At 30.5% G+C, this 17,739-nt stretch overlaps 3 protein-coding genes across 8 annotated transcripts in view; 1 reads left to right on the forward strand and 2 right to left on the reverse strand.

The window, feature by feature from the left end:
• Nucleotides 1-454: 454 nt before the first annotated feature.
• Nucleotides 455-2,872, reverse strand: LOC120356781 (putative nuclease HARBI1). Of its 3 annotated transcripts, none has more exons than XM_039448897.1 (3): nucleotides 2,156-2,872; nucleotides 1,892-2,080; nucleotides 455-1,715 (listed from the first exon to the last, which is right to left on the reverse strand). In XM_039448897.1, the coding sequence occupies exons 1-3, from the start codon at nucleotides 2,485-2,487 to the stop codon at nucleotides 1,580-1,582; spliced, it is 657 nt and encodes a 218-aa protein (XP_039304831.1). In that variant the 5' UTR covers nucleotides 2,488-2,872; the 3' UTR covers nucleotides 455-1,579. The 3 variants fall into 3 exon arrangements, with proteins under 3 accessions (XP_039304831.1, XP_039304836.1, XP_039304834.1); XM_039448902.1 differs by having other exon boundaries at nucleotides 1,942-2,080; nucleotides 2,156-2,867; XM_039448900.1 differs by lacking the exon at nucleotides 2,156-2,872 and having other exon boundaries at nucleotides 1,942-2,080.
• A 4,970-nt stretch (nucleotides 2,873-7,842) lies between these two features.
• Nucleotides 7,843-12,507, forward strand: LOC105194340 (RISC-loading complex subunit tarbp2). Of its 4 annotated transcripts, none has more exons than XM_039446490.1 (5): nucleotides 7,843-8,049; nucleotides 8,247-8,376; nucleotides 8,494-8,575; nucleotides 11,044-11,488; nucleotides 11,562-12,507. In XM_039446490.1, the coding sequence occupies exons 4-5, from the start codon at nucleotides 11,141-11,143 to the stop codon at nucleotides 12,249-12,251; spliced, it is 1,038 nt and encodes a 345-aa protein (XP_039302424.1). In that variant the 5' UTR covers nucleotides 7,843-8,049; nucleotides 8,247-8,376; nucleotides 8,494-8,575; nucleotides 11,044-11,140; the 3' UTR covers nucleotides 12,252-12,507. The 4 variants fall into 4 exon arrangements, with proteins under 4 accessions (XP_039302424.1, XP_011157520.1, XP_011157521.1 ...); XM_011159218.3 differs by having other exon boundaries at nucleotides 8,345-8,376; XM_011159219.3 differs by lacking the exon at nucleotides 8,247-8,376.
• Nucleotides 12,508-12,836: 329 nt separating this feature from the next.
• The window catches only part of LOC105194354 (dynein heavy chain 5, axonemal), a 29,546-nt gene continuing 24,643 nt past the window's right edge, over nucleotides 12,837-17,739 (reverse strand). The window contains exons 30-34 of the mRNA XM_039446500.1: nucleotides 17,465-17,691; nucleotides 17,011-17,322; nucleotides 16,111-16,562; nucleotides 15,593-15,887; nucleotides 12,837-13,336 (exon numbers count right to left, since the gene is read on the reverse strand). Coding sequence (XP_039302434.1) covers nucleotides 12,950-13,336; nucleotides 15,593-15,887; nucleotides 16,111-16,562; nucleotides 17,011-17,322; nucleotides 17,465-17,691 — 1,673 coding nt within the window. The 3' untranslated portion in view covers nucleotides 12,837-12,949. The remainder of the gene's footprint in view (nucleotides 13,337-15,592; nucleotides 15,888-16,110; nucleotides 16,563-17,010; nucleotides 17,323-17,464; nucleotides 17,692-17,739) is intronic.

A 17,739-nucleotide genomic window follows, 5' to 3' on the forward strand; every position in this document is an offset into this window, starting at 1 on the left:
AATTAGTAGATTAATAAGCTTAACGTTGTTTGATATTTCTTATATATTTTATGAAAGTGTATCATTTAAGGTGGTCTGTTACTTTATGTAGTTTCCTATTTGTTTATTTAATTATAAGCTGAATTGAACTGATATGATTTTTCAATTATATTTTACAAATGGGTAAGAATTATTTTTTTTGCAAGTTATTGTACTTGTTCTTTAACATAATTAATATAAAGTCGTTTTTATCGTTAAAAATATCTAAATTGCAATTGCTAATAATTTACTGATTAGTCCTTTTTTCTTTCCAAGAAATATATATATATATATATATATGTATACATATATATATGTATACATTTTTTACTGTAAAGTGAAACAAAATATTCAAAATCCAATACTCATACTTTTTGTAATTTGTTAAAATTGCGAATAAATGCATGTGCAATATAAAAGTAAACATTTCAAAACATTTATTTAAAACCTTTATTACCTTTTTATAATTGTATATATAAACAAACAAGATTGCTTAATGCAATCTGTACAATAAGTAATCAAACATATAATTATAAAAAAAAATAAAGTTTTAAAACTTTATTTTCTTTTTATAATTACTTTTGATATGAACTCTTTTAATAATTGTACACACAGAGGTATATTTAGAACGCATGCTTCGGATATAAATTGGGCCGTGTTAAAGTAGTAAATAATTAAAAAGAAATATGTTGAATATGCTCCGATACGCGTGCAACTTAAATGAATAGGCATTCCTAAACAAACGAGACTGTTTCTATGCTTTCCGTGGTGGCTTCTGTTATTTGCTACTAGCTTGATGATAATGAAAAAGATGACAAAACCTCTTCGTCGTTTAGTAACAGTGAAAAGAATTTTAGCGAAAAAGATGAAATGTGCACGGTGTATGTCATAATAACTGCTAATTATTTTCATTTTCAAGTCTCATCCTCAATTCGTTCATAATTCTTGTTCTCTTTAGGATACCCAAATCTATATTTGCTGCTATATTAGGAACAATATTTTCATTGTTGGGACAGATAATAACGTCAACATGATCATTTTGTTGTATGCAGATGTTATGCATTACACAGCATGCAATAATAAATTGTGGTATCTTAGTGATATCAGTCAGAGGCAAACAGTCGAGTAAAATTCGAAATCTTACTTTCAAAAGTCCAAAGGCTCTTTCAATGGCCATGCGAGTAGATGATAAGCAATAATTGAAATTCTTTTGCCTTGTAGTAAGGTGTCCATTATCTCTAAACGGTACAATGCAATGTGAATGAAGTGTATATGCTGCATCTCCAATAATATGAGAATCTGAAGGAAAATATTCATCTGGCCTTTGGATGAAATCAGAGGAGAATTCTTAAAAACTCGCGCATCATGCACAGATCCTGCATGGCCAACATAGCAATGTGTGAATAGACTTCGAGCATCACACACAGCTTGAAGGTGAATGGCATGATAATTTTTTCTACAAATGTAGGAAGCTGCATCTTTTTGAGGAGCTCGTATCTGTATAAAAGAGCCATCAACAGCTCCAATGACTCCTGGAAAATCTTTTGCTTTTTGAAATTCTTCAATAACACGAGTAGCTTCCTCTTCTCTTGGCCATTTTATAAAACGTGGTGCTAGACAATGGAGGGCGTATGTTACACGTCTCACAGCGCGTAATGCAGTAGCCTTTTCCCACACCAAATTTAACGCATACAGATCTGTACACAAAATGATAGTCCGAGCTTATCTAAACAAACTTGCATGTAAATAAAAATATGTACAAACAAATGGATTGGTTCATTTTCTTATGCATGTACTAAAATGAATTAATCAATTTCCTTATGTGTATATATATTTATACGTATTAAGCAAATTTTCCTAGATATGCTCTTACAGTTGCAATACTATATTATTTCTTTTAGTGGTTTCAACATAATCGAATACCGATATGAATCTGGCCATGAACCATAAAGTTATCATAAACTGTTTCTCAGGAGATATTTGTTTCCTTCCACGAGTATTTGTGACATTTAAAGCAGGCCTTAAAAACCTTAAAACTATTTGAAATGTCTCTGGAAATATTCTGTAAAATAATCAAAGTCAAACATATTACAGACCTATATTTTTTTAGTGTGATAGGAAATACATTCGTACAAACCTAAAATGTTCTTTAAAAATTATTTTAGAATATCCTGGAACAACTTGTTCCACATAATCATTTAATTTTTCTTTCAGGAAAGTTTCACTCCGCGTCTCACTCACCATCAATATGGCATACAATGTGCATATATCATCTTCTTCGCTAGAATTCTCTTCACTGCTGCTAGATGACGAAGAAGTTTTGTCATCTTTTTCATAATCATCAAGCTGGTTGCAAATAACAGAAGCAACCACAGAAAGCACATTATCAACCGGCATTTCATTCGCCATATTTATTTGAAAACAGCGCGTAGCTGTGCGCATGAATTCGTTCCGTTTTTCTATGCGCATAAAAGCAATAGGAAAAACGGAACAAGCTCATGCGCTCATGCGATGCGTTGTCGTCCCATGCAATCCATGCGTGAAACGGAACGCACCCATGGTGTGTGCAAAATCCGCAAACCACGCCCCTTTTTCGCTTCGAATACCGCTCAGATCCCAGGTGTATCAACTTCGAAAAATTAAATGTTTGATAATATCAGGTTACTACAACTGTTATGATTGCATCTTTGTCGCACTGTGCTGTATGTTGGTTGTGTCCTTTTCTCTGAAAGAATTGCAGTTTGTACCGTTTGTAGTACGCGTGATTTCGAGAGAAGTACGTAATTCGAGAGATTTTATGTGAAATTTAGTGAAGATGGTGTGTCGGTGCATCGTAAAATAAATAAGAAGCAATACTTAAAAAATGATGAAAGGAAAAAAAATAAAAAAATGAAAAAATTATTTCCGCAACAAAAACATAATTTTTGCAACAAAAAATAAACATAGACCAACTTTTGGTGACTTAGTCAACAATTTGCGAAAATTTTTAAAGAAAGACTGATCCTGCTTCCTTTAGAGTGTTATTATCTCAACAAGACTGCATCGACTTTCGTGGTAGATGAGCAACCTATACTAGTCAAACTTCCACAAAAATTAATCAAAGTTTGTAAAATATCAATTTTACATTTACTCGCGGCATTTTGTGCGGATCGAGTAAAACGATCGCGGCTTTTCAAACGGAACAATCTTAAAAATTTTATACATTTACTCGCGGCATTTTATGCGGATTGAGTAAAAAAATTGCGACTTTTCAAGCGGAGCGATCTAGGAAAAGCACTATATATAGTGCAGTTCGCGGCCTTATGACGGATGGAACTAATTTGGGAGATAATTAACTGAGAATTCTTTAAAATAAAATTTTTGTATTTGTTTTTTCTTTTTATATATGAAAGAGACCTTCAAAGAGTCATTTCATTGAATTTTATGTAATTTTATTTGAAGCCTTTCCAGTTTAATTTCTGTTAATATATGAACAAACTTCTTCAATTATTAAAAAATATTACTTACATGCAAATCACATTCTTCCTTCTGCTCGAGGCTTTCGTACGATATTCACATATGCGATAAAAAAAGACCGAGAGAATACAACATGATGTGCGTGCAACGAAGACAACTACATTCAGTTGTAACAACTTTGTGGAGTTAAATAAGATTGGTACACCTGGGGTCTGAACGGTCAGAAAACAAGCGAGAGGGCAAAGAATTAGAGAGAGAGAGAGATGCTTGCAAACTGCACACACCATGTTACTTCCACCATGATTTCAATGCATCTAACAGTCTTCTTAAATTTAATTGTGAATGAAATTGTTAATACAATCTAGTCTATGAACTTTTAGATTTTATAAAATCAACGCCTAATTTTATTGAAAATGATAACTATTTTGTAGGCAATCGCAATTGGTGCATTCGTCTAGTCGTCTGATAGCGTTTTTCACTGGAAAAACTAGTGCGCACTAGAGTCCTATATAAAGAGAGAAGCGACATTGATGTCCGAAGCCTGATTGGTAATCTGATTGATACTTGATTGGCTAAGCGAGCAGCCATATTGTGACCACAGCTGTTTGCACTGTTTGCAGAATGATACGAATGGTGTTTGATGACGTTAAAGCGGTCCCAAAATGGCGGTGGAGGACTCAATTGAATACTGAAGGTTGTGGTGGGGGTTTGATGTCGCTTCTCTCTTTATATAGGACTCTAGTGCGCACTGAGTGTATAAACACTCAGTGCAGGTAATTGGTCGTTTCCATTGGCATCATCATCGCGCGAACCAAAACGTCCAATTAAGCTTGTTTTCTATTCCTGCACTAGACTGCACTGGAACGTTCCTTCTTGCTTTCGCTAACTTTGAAACATCTATCTATTTCATTTTAAGTGTACACTTATTTAGAGAGTTCAGGAACAGAAAACAAACGGATGGTCAGCGTCGAATGCACACTCAGTGCGCACTTCTAGTTTTATAGCGTTTTTCATTGGGAAAACTAGTGCGTACTGAGGCTGTGTTCCGATATTAACTGCCAGTACTGAAAATGTATAGTATATGTGACGTGAACTATAAATTTTCAGTACTGCCAGTAAAAACGGAACACAGCCTGAGTGTGCACTCGCCGCTAGCAATTGAACGTTTCGGTTCGCGCGATGACGGTGCCAACGGAAACGCCCACTTACCTGCAGCAAGTGCACATTCAGTACGCACTAGTTTTCTCAATGAAAAACACTATTATTGAGCATTTCCGTTGGCACCGTCATCGCGCAAACCGAAACGTCCAATTTGCCAGCGGCGAGTGCACACTCAGTGCGCACTAGTTTTCCCAATGAAAAACGCTATTAGGGTGCAGTCCCATGGAGCATATCAGGCGTATCGCGGATTGCGCGTATCGAAAATCTGACCAATCGCGAACGTTCCGCTGCTTTCGGTACGTGAACGTTTTGTTCCTACGGTCCCATGAAGCGGAATTTGCGTAAGCGTATTAAGCGGATGCTCAATCACGAAACGAATTTTGTTATTTCTCTCATCCAAACAGTCTTGTGATTGGTGAACCGCTGATCCGCTTACGCGAATTCCGCTTCATGGGACCGTAGGAACAAAAGCAGACGGAAGAATAGGAGAATATTCACAGTATATATAAAGTGAATTTTATTTAAATATTAATTTATTTAGTATAAGTAAATAAAACATTTGACTTTTAACAGGTGCAGAATGAAATCGAAAACAATATTGCTTTCAATTGCTTTATTAATAAAACGTTTAAAACGAATAAATTACGATGTTTTTACCAGGCATGAAATACATCGTAAAATTATTAATCTTTATGCGCTTTATTATTTAGCATTAAAAAACGAGAGAAAAATTGCGCATAAAGGAAAACGGAAATATTGGGTCAGACCAATATTTGTAATTTGCAATTTGTAATTTGCAATTCATAATACAATATTTATATCCGTATTTATATTAAACTGAAATAATCAGTGTAGACTAATCAAAAATATGCTTCGTCAAATTCTAAACTAACCTTAAAATATTATAATTAGTATTACAAAAATAATATTTTAAAATGCTATATGCTACTCACAGGACTTATATTTCCTTTGTTCATAATTGTTTCAATTGTATCAATTACAAGAAACTGCTATTTTTCTTTATGTTAACCTCAATCCGCTCTGATCCGCTCGATTGAATACGCTAAAGAATAACTTCGGCGGAACGGCAGCGAACCAAGAACAGCGGAAGCAGCGGAACGTTCGCGATTGGTCAGATTTTCGATACGCGCAATCCGCGATACGCCTGATACGCTCCATGGGACTGCACCCTTAGGGTGCAGTCCCATGGAGCGTATCAGGCGTATCGCGGATTGCGCGTATCGAAAATCTGACCAATCGCGAACGTTCCGCTGCTTTCGGTACGTGAACGTTTTGTTCCTACGGTCCCATGAAGGGGAATTTGCGTAAGCGTATTAAGCGGATGCTCAATCACGAAACGAATTTTGTTATTTCTCTCATCCAAACAGTCTTGTGATTGGTGAACCGCTGATCCGCTTACGCGAATTCCGCTTCATGGGACCGTAGGAACAAAAGCAGACGGAAGAATAGTAGAATATTCACAGTATATATAAAGTGAATTTTATTTAATTTATTAATTTATTTAGTATAAGTAAATAAAACATTTGACTTTTAACAGGTGCAGAATGAAATCGAAAACAATATTGCTTTCAATTGCTTTATTAATAAAACGTTTAAAACGAATAAATTACGATGTTTTTACCAGGCATGAAATACATCGTAAAATTATTAATCTTTATGCGCTTTATTATTTAGCATTAAAAAACGAGAGAAAAATTGCGAATAAAGGAAAACGGAAATATTGGGTCAGACCAATATTTGTAATTTGCAATTTGTAATTTGCAATTCATAATACAATATTTATATCCGTATTTATATTAAACTGAAATAATCAGTGTAGACTAATCAAAAATATGCTTCGTCAAATTCTAAACTAACCTTAAAATATTATAATTAATAAGTATTACAAAAATAATATTTTAAAATGCTATATGCTACTCACAGGACTTATATTTCCTTTGTTCATAATTGTTTTAATTGTATCAATTACAAGAAACTGTTATTTTTCTTTATGTTAACCTCAATCCGCTCTGATCTAAAGTCACTAGATTAATAAAGTACCGCAATTCATAAGACTCAATGTATAAGGATTTGGAGCCAAAATGGCGTCGGAAAGTGTAAAAAGTGCACACTTTCGTAATGTATGTGTCTACACATTAAGTACAATTATTTACCGTGAGACACCGTGAGATGCGTTAGATCTGTTGTGTTATTGTTGTACTCTGAGAAATAAAACGATATTAAACGTTTAAAAACATGCCTAATTTCGAATAAATTTAAACCTTTAGACTATATTAAAATGTTTTTAAATAATTGTCGTACAGACTTTGTGCCATCATGCCACAATATTGTTTTTAAACTTATCAAAACATTTATTATAGCACACATCCATTTTACCTTAAAAAAAAATATATTAATATTAACACATATAGAATACGCATATATAACATTAACGCGTATTGAACACATATAGTAATAAAAGCGTTGCAATAAAGTCATATGTGAATAAGAACCATTGTAAATAAAATTAATTTATATAATTTTTTATTTTCTTTCTTATTTAAATACATTTATACATATATGCACGTTTTAAATGTGCCGCATGTTGGAGCCAAAATGGCGGAATGATTGCGGTACTTTATAAATCTAGTGACTTTACTCTGATCCGCTCGATTGAATACGCTAAAGAATAACTTCGGCGGAACGGCAGCGAACCATGAACAGCGGAAGCAGCGGAACGTTCGCGATTGGTCAGATTTTCGATACGCGCAATCCGCGATACGCCCGTACGCTCCATGGGACTGCACCCTTAGTTTTCTCAGTGAAAAACGCTATAAGATGCAATTTATAGGTCTGTTCTTTTTTCAAACTTGTCCAAGCCCCAAGAGATTAAACTTCTTGCACGGTTTATTTTTTCATTTTCTTTTCATATTACATAAAGGCTACGGTCCGCTACAAATGCTTCGAAGTATTCTCAATTGGTTAATTTGTAAAATTTATTGTTCTGAATGGTTAATTAAACGCTTCAAATCGTCAAATAAACCGCAGCCAAAGAGAGAAAGAGAAAAGATAAACCGTGTAAAAAGTTCAGTCTTTAAAAACGTGAAAAAGAACAAACTTTATAGAAATGATTAATCCAAATTTACTTAAAATTAGGATATTCTGTTATTCATTTATCAAAACTTTGTGGTAATAGTTTTATTTCTTAAAAGTTTAAGGCAGCATTTATAATGTGATCATTACGAAACAACAATGCTGTGACAAACCAAAACCTATGATTTGTTTGCGCTGTTTGAAATCCTCGAGAATTTTTTTTGCACCTCAAACGAGATAAATATATATTTGAGCGTAAAAGAAAGAGACAAACCTTGCACCAACTGCAATCTACAATCTACACGTTCAACAAACGTCGAAGTATGATTCAGAATTATCTCCTGTAAGGTCCGAATTCATGAATGTTTCTCAGATCTCAAATCTGTCTTTGTCTCGCGTATAGTAACGTAATAAGTAAGACAAAGACAGATTTGAGAAACGTCTATGAATTCGAACCATTCGGATCTAAATCTCATTTTCGATAAGAAAAATATTTTTTTTCTCTTCATTTTTTCTAGTTTCTCTAAAATTTATTCTATTTGATTATTTCGTTTTCACTTGTCCTGGTTTGACCGAGTAGAGTTTCGGGACGCTATTTATTGATAATTCTTTACAGATAATCAAGATAACAAACGTAGATAATTGCAGGTATGATGCACACATGAATTGCATGAAAAAATTTTGCGATCTGCAACGTATTCCTGTTGACAGGCCACCATATTTAAGATTCAGTACATATAAAAAATTACTTTTTTTTTATTGCAGTGTTTCGCGGTGTCTGGCGGTGTCGCTTGTCGTTTGTTAGCGTTTGTAGTTTCACGTGGAAAAAAACCGGCGAATTACTATGGTAAATATAACATCTAAAAACCAAAGTGTTATTTTTATATTTCTAATTTATGTTAAAAAAAAAGTAGAAGAAAAATATGATGACCAACGTTTATATGCTGAAAGCAAATTAAATCTGTTTGTATCTAACCTTCAAAAGATTAATTTAAGAATTGTATATGGTATTCTAGACTTATTTGCACTAATGTAGATTAACGTAAGACATTGTAAATAGTTTGACTTATTTTTATCATTTTCTAATTCTTAGAATTAGAAAAAGAAAGTATGTTGAATTAAGTTTAAGTTTTATTTGTATTGAAGCAAACAAGTCTTTGTGTTTTTAATGTCCTTTTCACCAGTATAGATTAACTATGATCTTAATATAAATTATTTTTTATCTTTTCCTAGTTTTTAGAACTAGGAAAGGACAAAGAATAAATTAAACTAAAATCAAAGTTGATCTATATTGGTGAAAATGGACATAATCTTATAACGTTTATATATTTTACAGTATAGATAAATATTTTCATATTTTTCTAGGTAAAAAATATGTATATGATATTGTTTACACTATATTATGTGTACATGTTAACTTTACAATGTATGACATTGATATATCTGTATGATCTATTGTTTACCTTGAATAATTTTTCAATACTATGGTGTACATTTTGCTTGCTTTGTCATGCGCATTCTCTTTTTCTACATTTAATATGAGAAATGTAGTCATACTTTAGAGAGAAAAACAGAAAAAGAAAAAAATGTAAACAGTACTAATCCAAATAAACAGATCTCTGTTGATAGAGTTAGAGTTAGGTTGATAAGGATGATAAGAGTTAGTTTTTTGTAAAGCTTGTAAACTATATTCTTATTGTAAATATAAATGAACTTAAATTATGAGATATATACAAATGTTTTTTATATTATTTAGTATATTTGTGTATTATATACAGGGTTGAGAAAGTTATTTTTTTAAAGTAACTCTACTATTACATGTTACTGAAAAAAATAACTAATTACTGATACAAATTACTAATTCTAAAAAGAAATTTATTACTTATGATTACTAAAAATGTAATGATTTGCTACTTTTTCGTTATTAAATGTAAAAAGGTAATGCCAAAATTAAACCGACATTGATTGTTTATGTGTAATATATAATTATCATTTAATAAAATTAATAATATAAATGTTTTAGTCCTATGGTTTGAACCATCCTTAATAGAGGTTATTAACAATTATAATGATAATTATAATTGTTAATAATTATAATTGTTAATTACAATTCTTAAGACAGACACATAGTCAATTAACAATGATTATTACAAAGTAATTTACTTGAGTTTGCTGTACATTTCAACCATTAAGTCAATTATGTTGCTCATGTTTATGATCGTAAAAGGATGGAAAGTAATGAAGCATAAACATTGTTGTTGATGATTTGAGACCATGTAGGTTATAATATATATTTCACACAATCAACTAGTGTCGGTTCTACCTGTATACATTTAATTCCATAAGTAATACTGCTAAGTTACTTATTTTTTGTCATTGTTTTTAGCTAAAATAAGGTCAAATTAAACAACACATTTTTTGAAACATTTTTTTGTTAAAATATTAATAAAAAGCAATATTATTTTATATATTAAATCCACAAGATCACAAAAAATTTAAAGAAAAAGATTCTTAAAATGTAAATAAAATGTAAAAAGATATTAGTGTTTATTGAATTTATAAATATCCAAAAATTATATCAAATCTAGGACTGTATCAATCCAAGAGAGATTAAGGTTGTATTATGGTCTAAGGCTAAGGAATTAGAATTGCATAAGCCTAAAAACCTTTAGGCTATGTCAAACTTAAAAAAAACCTAGAAGTCTGAGGAAACAGGTGTCTAGAGACCAACTCTATTAAATTTAAGGAAAGAGAGGTTTTAACAAGAGTCACACAGGAACTCTTTAGATCTATATGATATTTACAAACTGATGTAATCCTATTTGCTCCAATTACTAAATTAATAAGTACAGCTAAATTATACTTTTTTATTATACTTTTTTTGTTACACTTTTCTAAACCCTCAATTTTATGTTTAAAAATTTTAGCATATCATTTTCTTAACTATAAATTTTTCTTAAAATGTATACAGTTTTACGATTGACTTATGACTATATTTTAGATCTTAAAACTATATTTAATATGATTTTAAATATAACAACAGACATGAATACTAGCTAAAGATCGAAGATTAAACACACATGTACAAAACGGAAATAAATTTAAAATGTAAAAAATAATTGTTATTGTTATTGAAAAAAAATGTTACTATTACAGTTACGATAAAAGAAAATATCATTACTAAATAAAATATCTGTAACAGTAACAATGCTACAAGTAATGTGTTATTTCCTAACCCTGATTATATATATGTACTTTTACCTCTTGTATAATTTGCTAATTTAATGAAATTATAAATATAATCATTATTTTCAGATTAATTGATTATGTGGACAGCATAAATACATATAAATGTATAATTTTTACAAGTAGATCATATTGAAAATTAGAAACAGCCATCAATTTAATTAAAATGAGTAAAACACCAGTTTCTATTCTTCAAGAGATGATGGTAAAACAGGGTATGATACCTGACTATGATTTGATACATGATGGTGGAGGTCGTCATGTAAATACTTTTACATATCGAGTTTCATGCGATGGTCTCAATGCAACTGGTACAGGCCGTTGCAAAAAAGATGCAAAACACGAAGCTGCTAAAGCTATGTTGACAGAGATTGCTAAGCATAGAAACTATCCCCAGCTGCCAGCTGCTAATACACCAACAGTGTCTCCATCCAGATCACCGTTTCATTCTGCTCCTCTTCCACCAAGGTTACCTTCAAATGTACCTTTTTTTAATGCTGTTGGCGAATTGCAGGTAATTATTATTATAATATATAATGTTATAATCATGCATCTCTTTGTTAATTTATCATTTGTGAGTTTTTCAGGAACTTTGCGCTATTAATAATTTACAAGAGCCAGAATATCTTCTCATCAAGGATATTGGACCACCACATGCTAGAATCTTCACTCTTCGATGTAAAATATCTAATTTTGAGGAAGATGGAACGGCAACTACAAAAAAACAAGCAAAACATGATGCTGCAAAAAAAATGGTTGACCGAATTAAAGGTTTGGTTAATAATTCAAATGACTACAGAGAGAGAAGTGAAGAGGAATCTATTTCAAACTCATCTATTAAAAGTATTGATACAGAACTAATGAATAAAAATGCGGAAGAACGGTACTGTGCATTGACCAAAACAACGAGAAAAATTAATTTAGGTTTAAAATTAGCTGATTATCACAATTACTTTAGTAATTCTTTAGAAACAGATAAACGCAATATATTTTTAGAACAATTAGAGTGTATGTTCCCAAACGAATGTTTTGAAAAGCAGTACATTAGTGAAGAGTCCTTGATGCAAAAAATATCTGAATTAGAGACTCTTCTATCAGAGATTGATGTAACAATTAATATGAAAGAAATAGCTACAGATAATAATTGTTTCATAGGTGCAATAGAATTAAATACTTGTCCTCTTATCACACAGATTGGTATGGGAAATGATAAATTTGGCGCTTTTTGGAAAGCGTTAGCTCAAGTAATAGTATCTCTAAAATTACTTTTATCGTAAAATAACATTAAAGTACAAACTAAATTTTTTTTAAATTTACAATGATATTGGTTATGCTGAAATTTGTTTTTTTAATTTGAGGTACATTTTTGGGGATTTTAAAAAATTAAAAATTGATTTATACAAATGATACTTAGTTTGTTTATTATATAAAATATTAAATTTTCTTTAAGTTTATTATATAGAAAATAATTTTGTATAAAAAATTTTTTGTTTTGTTCTATTACATAAAGATGGAAAATAATATTTTTATAAAGTATGTTTATGTTGCATTATTTTTATTATGGTATCTAAGCATGCAAAGGGCTATTTTTTTTTTGTTCCTAATTTACATAGTATCGGTGATATAACAAATATAATAATTAGATTTATTGTGTCTCTTTTATTTTGTGCTATTGATTTACAATGTAATATATCTTACATGAATGAATGATATTTTACATAAATGACGTATATATATATATATATATGTATATATATAATTTGTTTTATTAAACACAATCTATATTTTTATATAATTCATTATTTAAAAAAAACTATATATAAAATAAATATTAAATTACATTATCATTTTTTATTGCTTATATCTCATAATGTAGAAAGAAATAATAAATTGGAATATTGTACTATATATAATTCAAATATAATTTTAATTTATTTGAATTAAACTCTTTAAATTATATGCATTATTTAATTTTTTATTTAATATCGCATAACAAAGCTACACCTCGAAGTGTCCAATGCCGAGGATTGTAATCCGTTTCAAAATCGATAGAACCCACATATTTCGCATCTGTTCTTTGAGGTTTCCTATATATAGGACATTCATATAATTTCGGATCTTTACCGGCGGTGGTATTTATTGCAAAAATATAAATAACCGGCATTTGTTCGTAAAGAACTTTTGGTCTACTCTCAACGAGTTTACCGGCCTTTCGATCAAGCGATGCGCCTTCTAGAAATAAACCGTGAACATAAACTCCTTCTTGAGGCTGACTTTTAACGTCTTCTTTATTATAGCGCGTAATCACATTTTGTAAGACTACGGAATCTAGAGCCCAGCCTTTATGTGCTCTGGTCACTTCCTAAAATTTATTTATTTTACTGTAATTAACTGACAACTTAAGTAGTAAAAGATAAAGTTATTGTGATAAAAGTAAACTATAATTTTTATCGTAAATTTTGTATTTCTAAAACTGGATATATTTAACAATGTAAACTTTATATTCAGCAGCGATGCAGGCAAATCTAATTTCATTAAAAAATGTATCTTATAAATTTATAGTCAAATCTGTCGAAAATAAATTTTATAAAGTATTTTTCAAGATTGCTACAGATCGGAAAAACCGACAAAATTGAGAAGTCATGGAAATTAAAATTGCTCAGAGAATGATATAGAAGATCTGAAATTAGAGCTTTAAATTTGCTCACAATTTCTTTAAATGTTTTATTTTAAAGACTACTTATAATTTCTAAAATGTTATTTCTGTATAATTAAATGCATGTTCACAACTTGCACACTTTACAAATTATTTTTTATGCGTTAGAGTTGTATTTTCTAAATTCTTTAGAGTGAATTTTATTCTAAAGAATTTAGAGAGTAGCAGGTAGTAAAATTTAAGCAATACAAAAAGCTACCAATTTTAGTTTATTAGTCCTCAGTCATACAAGATAAAAGAGTTATGATTATTTCATTGTAAAGATCATACTATTCTCTATTTAACATTTAAATTTTATTAAAACATATAATGGCATTGCTATTTAAATCATATTTTCAAAACAATCAATATATCTTGAAAACAGCTCAACCGATTGACTTGCAATTTTACACAATTTTAGTAGATACTAAAAACTAGTGCATGACGTAGGATTTTTTTATAATGCTTGATTTTTGTTGCAGCCAAAAAACGAATAAAATTTATAATAAACTGCCGTGTTGACTTTAATCAAGTACCATTTTCAAATGTAATATCAAGTACCATTTTCAAATGTAATATCAAGTACCATTTTCAAATGCAATGCGAAATCAAGCATTAGATTTGTTTTTATTTTATAAAATTTGTGTCATTTTACTTTCTAATCAGTCCAGTGGGAGTAGTAGTGATAATTGTAAACGTTGTTTTTAGAAATAATTTAAGAAAAACTTGAATAAGTGATTCCATTATATAATTTTGAAAAAATTTAAATATTGAGTAGAAAAGATTATACCCTTTATAATAGCATAACCTTTATAATGAAATAAATTTAGACTTCTCTATCTTTTTTTCCATTAAAAATTTTGTAAAATAACGTTTAATTTATAGAGGCCATAACTGTTGACTTATGCCAGAATCGTAAAATATTGGGATTTCAATGCTTTTATTTAGCAAATCTGTGAACGAAAGCATTGAAATGTTGTTGTTGAACTTTATCGATTTTGACATAAATTAACGGTTACGGCCTGCATAATTTAGGTTTTATTAGTTAAAATTTTTTATGTACTGTGACTCTAAGTCTCGTTTTGACTCATCTATGTATATATGCTCACATAAGATTGTATATTCTCTATTGTAGTCTAGGAAGTCAGAAAATTTTAAAATTTATTTTCCCTAGTAACCCTGATTTGTTAAAAATTTTGTGTGCCGGTAAAAATAATAAATTTGATATAGAATCTAGCACATATACACAGTACTGTTGGTAGAATACTAGTAAAAATATAGCAAAATTTATTAACAAAATTAATGATAGAAATTGAGCAGAGACAACTTTAATATACATGTATATTTGCTAGTATAGTTTGATGGCAGCAGAAATAGAGTAGAAAATATGTTTGATAGATTCTACTCAGTTTCTACAGCTAATTTACTGTTGACAAGCTTTGCTAACAATAAGTTTAATGCAAACATAATTGTTGCCAATTTCCCTCACAAAAATTTAATACTAGTATTGAATTTTTGTAAGGAAAATTGGCTACTGATTAATTGCTTATTTTAAGTATTTAAAATACTATTATTAGTATTATTAGTGCTTCTAATACTTAAAATTAATAATTAATTATTGGCCAATTTAATATTGCTTATATTACATTTCTGTAAGATTTGCTAGTAATTTCTAACGGAATTTGCTACTAATCTGCTGGTAGATTGATTATTGATTTGCTTACAGGAAAACTAATGTAGCCACGATATCTAATGGGTGACAATTTAGAATTATTGACTTTATTCGTATATTTGTTTTCTCTTGAATTCCAATTAATTATTAAATAATTATTGGATTAAATATTAGATACATTGACGTATCTAATTTTCCATTTATAATATGAATTGATCTTTCAGCTTTGGTATTAATTTTTTAACACTCACTTGTCTCATTGCCGTTAAAAATCCCTGTGGATTAAAAAATCCAGTCATCCAAAATACTTTTGGACGACCGTGAATGCACCATTGTCTAAACTGATGATCTCTTTCTAAAAGCTCCGTATACCAGAAACCTAAAGTTGCCGATTCCCAAGATATTTTTAACCACTTGTCTGGGATGCGTGCATCATACATCGCATCCAATGATTTCCGCAAGCCTTGACTCATCACTATAGTACCTTCGATGGCTAGCTTCAAATCTGTTAAAGTATTTCGTACTTCCTTGATAACTCGCGAAATTCTAAAAAGAATTAAGAAGGTTAAAAAAGAAGGAGAATAATTCGATATTGCGTAGGATTCACACACAGCATATTTGACATTTCTCCATCCGAAGAATATCGTATAGACATCGCGATGTTCATGTGACGTTCCTCGGAGGAAATGTGTTGCGTGGGGTATATCGTGAATAACAATATTTCACAGATATTTAAATTATTATTTTACATATGAGAAAAAATATTTACCGGTCTATTTCTTGTCTTAGAAAAATGTTCATCGGCAATAATGGGCCCATTCTTTGAAGCGCTTCTTTTACTTCAAAGGAATTATACTGCTTGGGTAATTTAGACAGCATATCGCTGGCTAATTTATATACAACGTTTTCTCTAGTTTCACCTCCCTGTGCACCACCCTCTTTTGGTTGTACATTAAGAATCGTATCGAGTATTCCTTTCGCTGTATTGATCTGATAGGTAATATCAGCGTTTGGATGTAGCCCGAAAACTTCCGGTGTATCAGTCGCAGGTAAACTGTCGATATAATCTAAATATCCTTGAAGATTTCTTGTCTGGGGCACTCTGTATCCCCGATAAAATTCAAAGCCAGGTCGTAATAATACGTCGCAAAACCAGACGTGCGTGAAAGTAGTTAATAAACGTTTATCGAAATCGTCCGTAACTCTACCACCATATTGGACCTACGTTTAAAGATATTATAAATAATATTACTCTTGAAAAAAAAGTTGATAAACTTGTTTCAATGAACTGATTACTAATCAGTAAATGATTATATTTCGTCAGTTAAATGACAAAATATCATCAGTTACTGATTATATATTCACTAAACTGAGTAATCAGTTTATTGAAATAAGTTTATCAACTTTTTTTCAAGGGTAAATACAATTTAATATTCTCCAAATCTCATAGAGTGAAAAATAAAAACTCAAAAATTGCAAAAACTCAATTTTCACTCTATAGGAATAAATTTTAACTTAGAATGATAAATTATTCTAAAAATTACACAAACTCAATTTTTACTTTTTTAGAGTGATGTTTTACTTATACAATTCAGAGAGTAAAGAATATGAAAATAAAGTGCATCGTTAGATTTATTTATTTAATGAAAATTAACGAGAAAATAGAAACCTCTCCAAGCATATAGCAAACTGTCGGCCAAGAAACACCCTTTTTAGGATCCATATCATCCAAGTGATTCTGTATGAATTGGACCGATGCTGCAAAATCTGCTTGATTAAATTCATAAGGTATATTCCAGCCAAGCGGTCCGAATTTTCTTCTCTCTTGTACTACAGTGTGTAAAAACGCAACAGCATATAACAAAGGTGGCCATTGCGATTGAGTACTGTAATCCAGTGCATCTTGAGTCACTGCTTGATAAGTTCTCTTCAAACTAGCTCTTATGCCTTGAGGTGGTTCATTCGTAAATTTAATTGCCATCTGAAACATTATTTCTCATATTTGCTATATTTTTTCCAATTAATTTCAAAAATTGTTTTTTTTTTTATTTTCAGTGTAACAACCGATATGCTTACGTCGTTGAGAATTAGATACGTAAAAAATTATGAATTAAACATTTAACCTGTAGTAAGCCGATGGGAAATTGAGAATGTACTTCAGTTGTCATCCATAATCTGAACACTTCATGAACAGTTTCTGTTTCAACAAGAGCATCCATTACTTCTGTACAGAAAGGCAATGATAAATGAATATTTTGTAACAGAACCCAGCCGCCCGTATTCATAGCTTCGCTAATCATTCTTCGAGCATGGAGTTCTTGGCCTTGTCCCATAGATACTGAATTTAATGCTATAATAACAAAAATATTGTTATTAAACAGACTTCATTATTGTTAAA

This window comes from Solenopsis invicta, chromosome 1, assembly GCF_016802725.1.
Source record: "Solenopsis invicta isolate M01_SB chromosome 1, UNIL_Sinv_3.0, whole genome shotgun sequence".
Taxonomy (NCBI): Eukaryota; Metazoa; Arthropoda; class Insecta; order Hymenoptera; family Formicidae; genus Solenopsis; species Solenopsis invicta.

Bases quoted from the DNA above. Each gene is read 5' to 3' on its own strand.
- LOC120356781 (XM_039448897.1), bottom strand. From the start codon at position 2,487: ATGCGCATAGAAAAACGGAACGAATTCATGCGCACAGCTACGCGCTGT. The intron at 2,081-2,155 runs GTTTGTACGAAT...ATTATTTTACAG, and splicing joins ATTTTTAAAGAACATTTTAG to AATATTTCCAGAGACATTTC. The intron at 1,716-1,891 runs GTAAGAGCATAT...TTTTGTGTACAG, and splicing joins AATAATATAGTATTGCAACT to ATCTGTATGCGTTAAATTTG.
- LOC105194340 (XM_039446490.1), top strand. From the start codon at position 11,141: ATGAGTAAAACACCAGTTTCTATTCTTCAAGAGATGATGGTAAAACAG. The intron at 11,489-11,561 runs GTAATTATTATT...TGAGTTTTTCAG, and splicing joins ATGCTGTTGGCGAATTGCAG to GAACTTTGCGCTATTAATAA.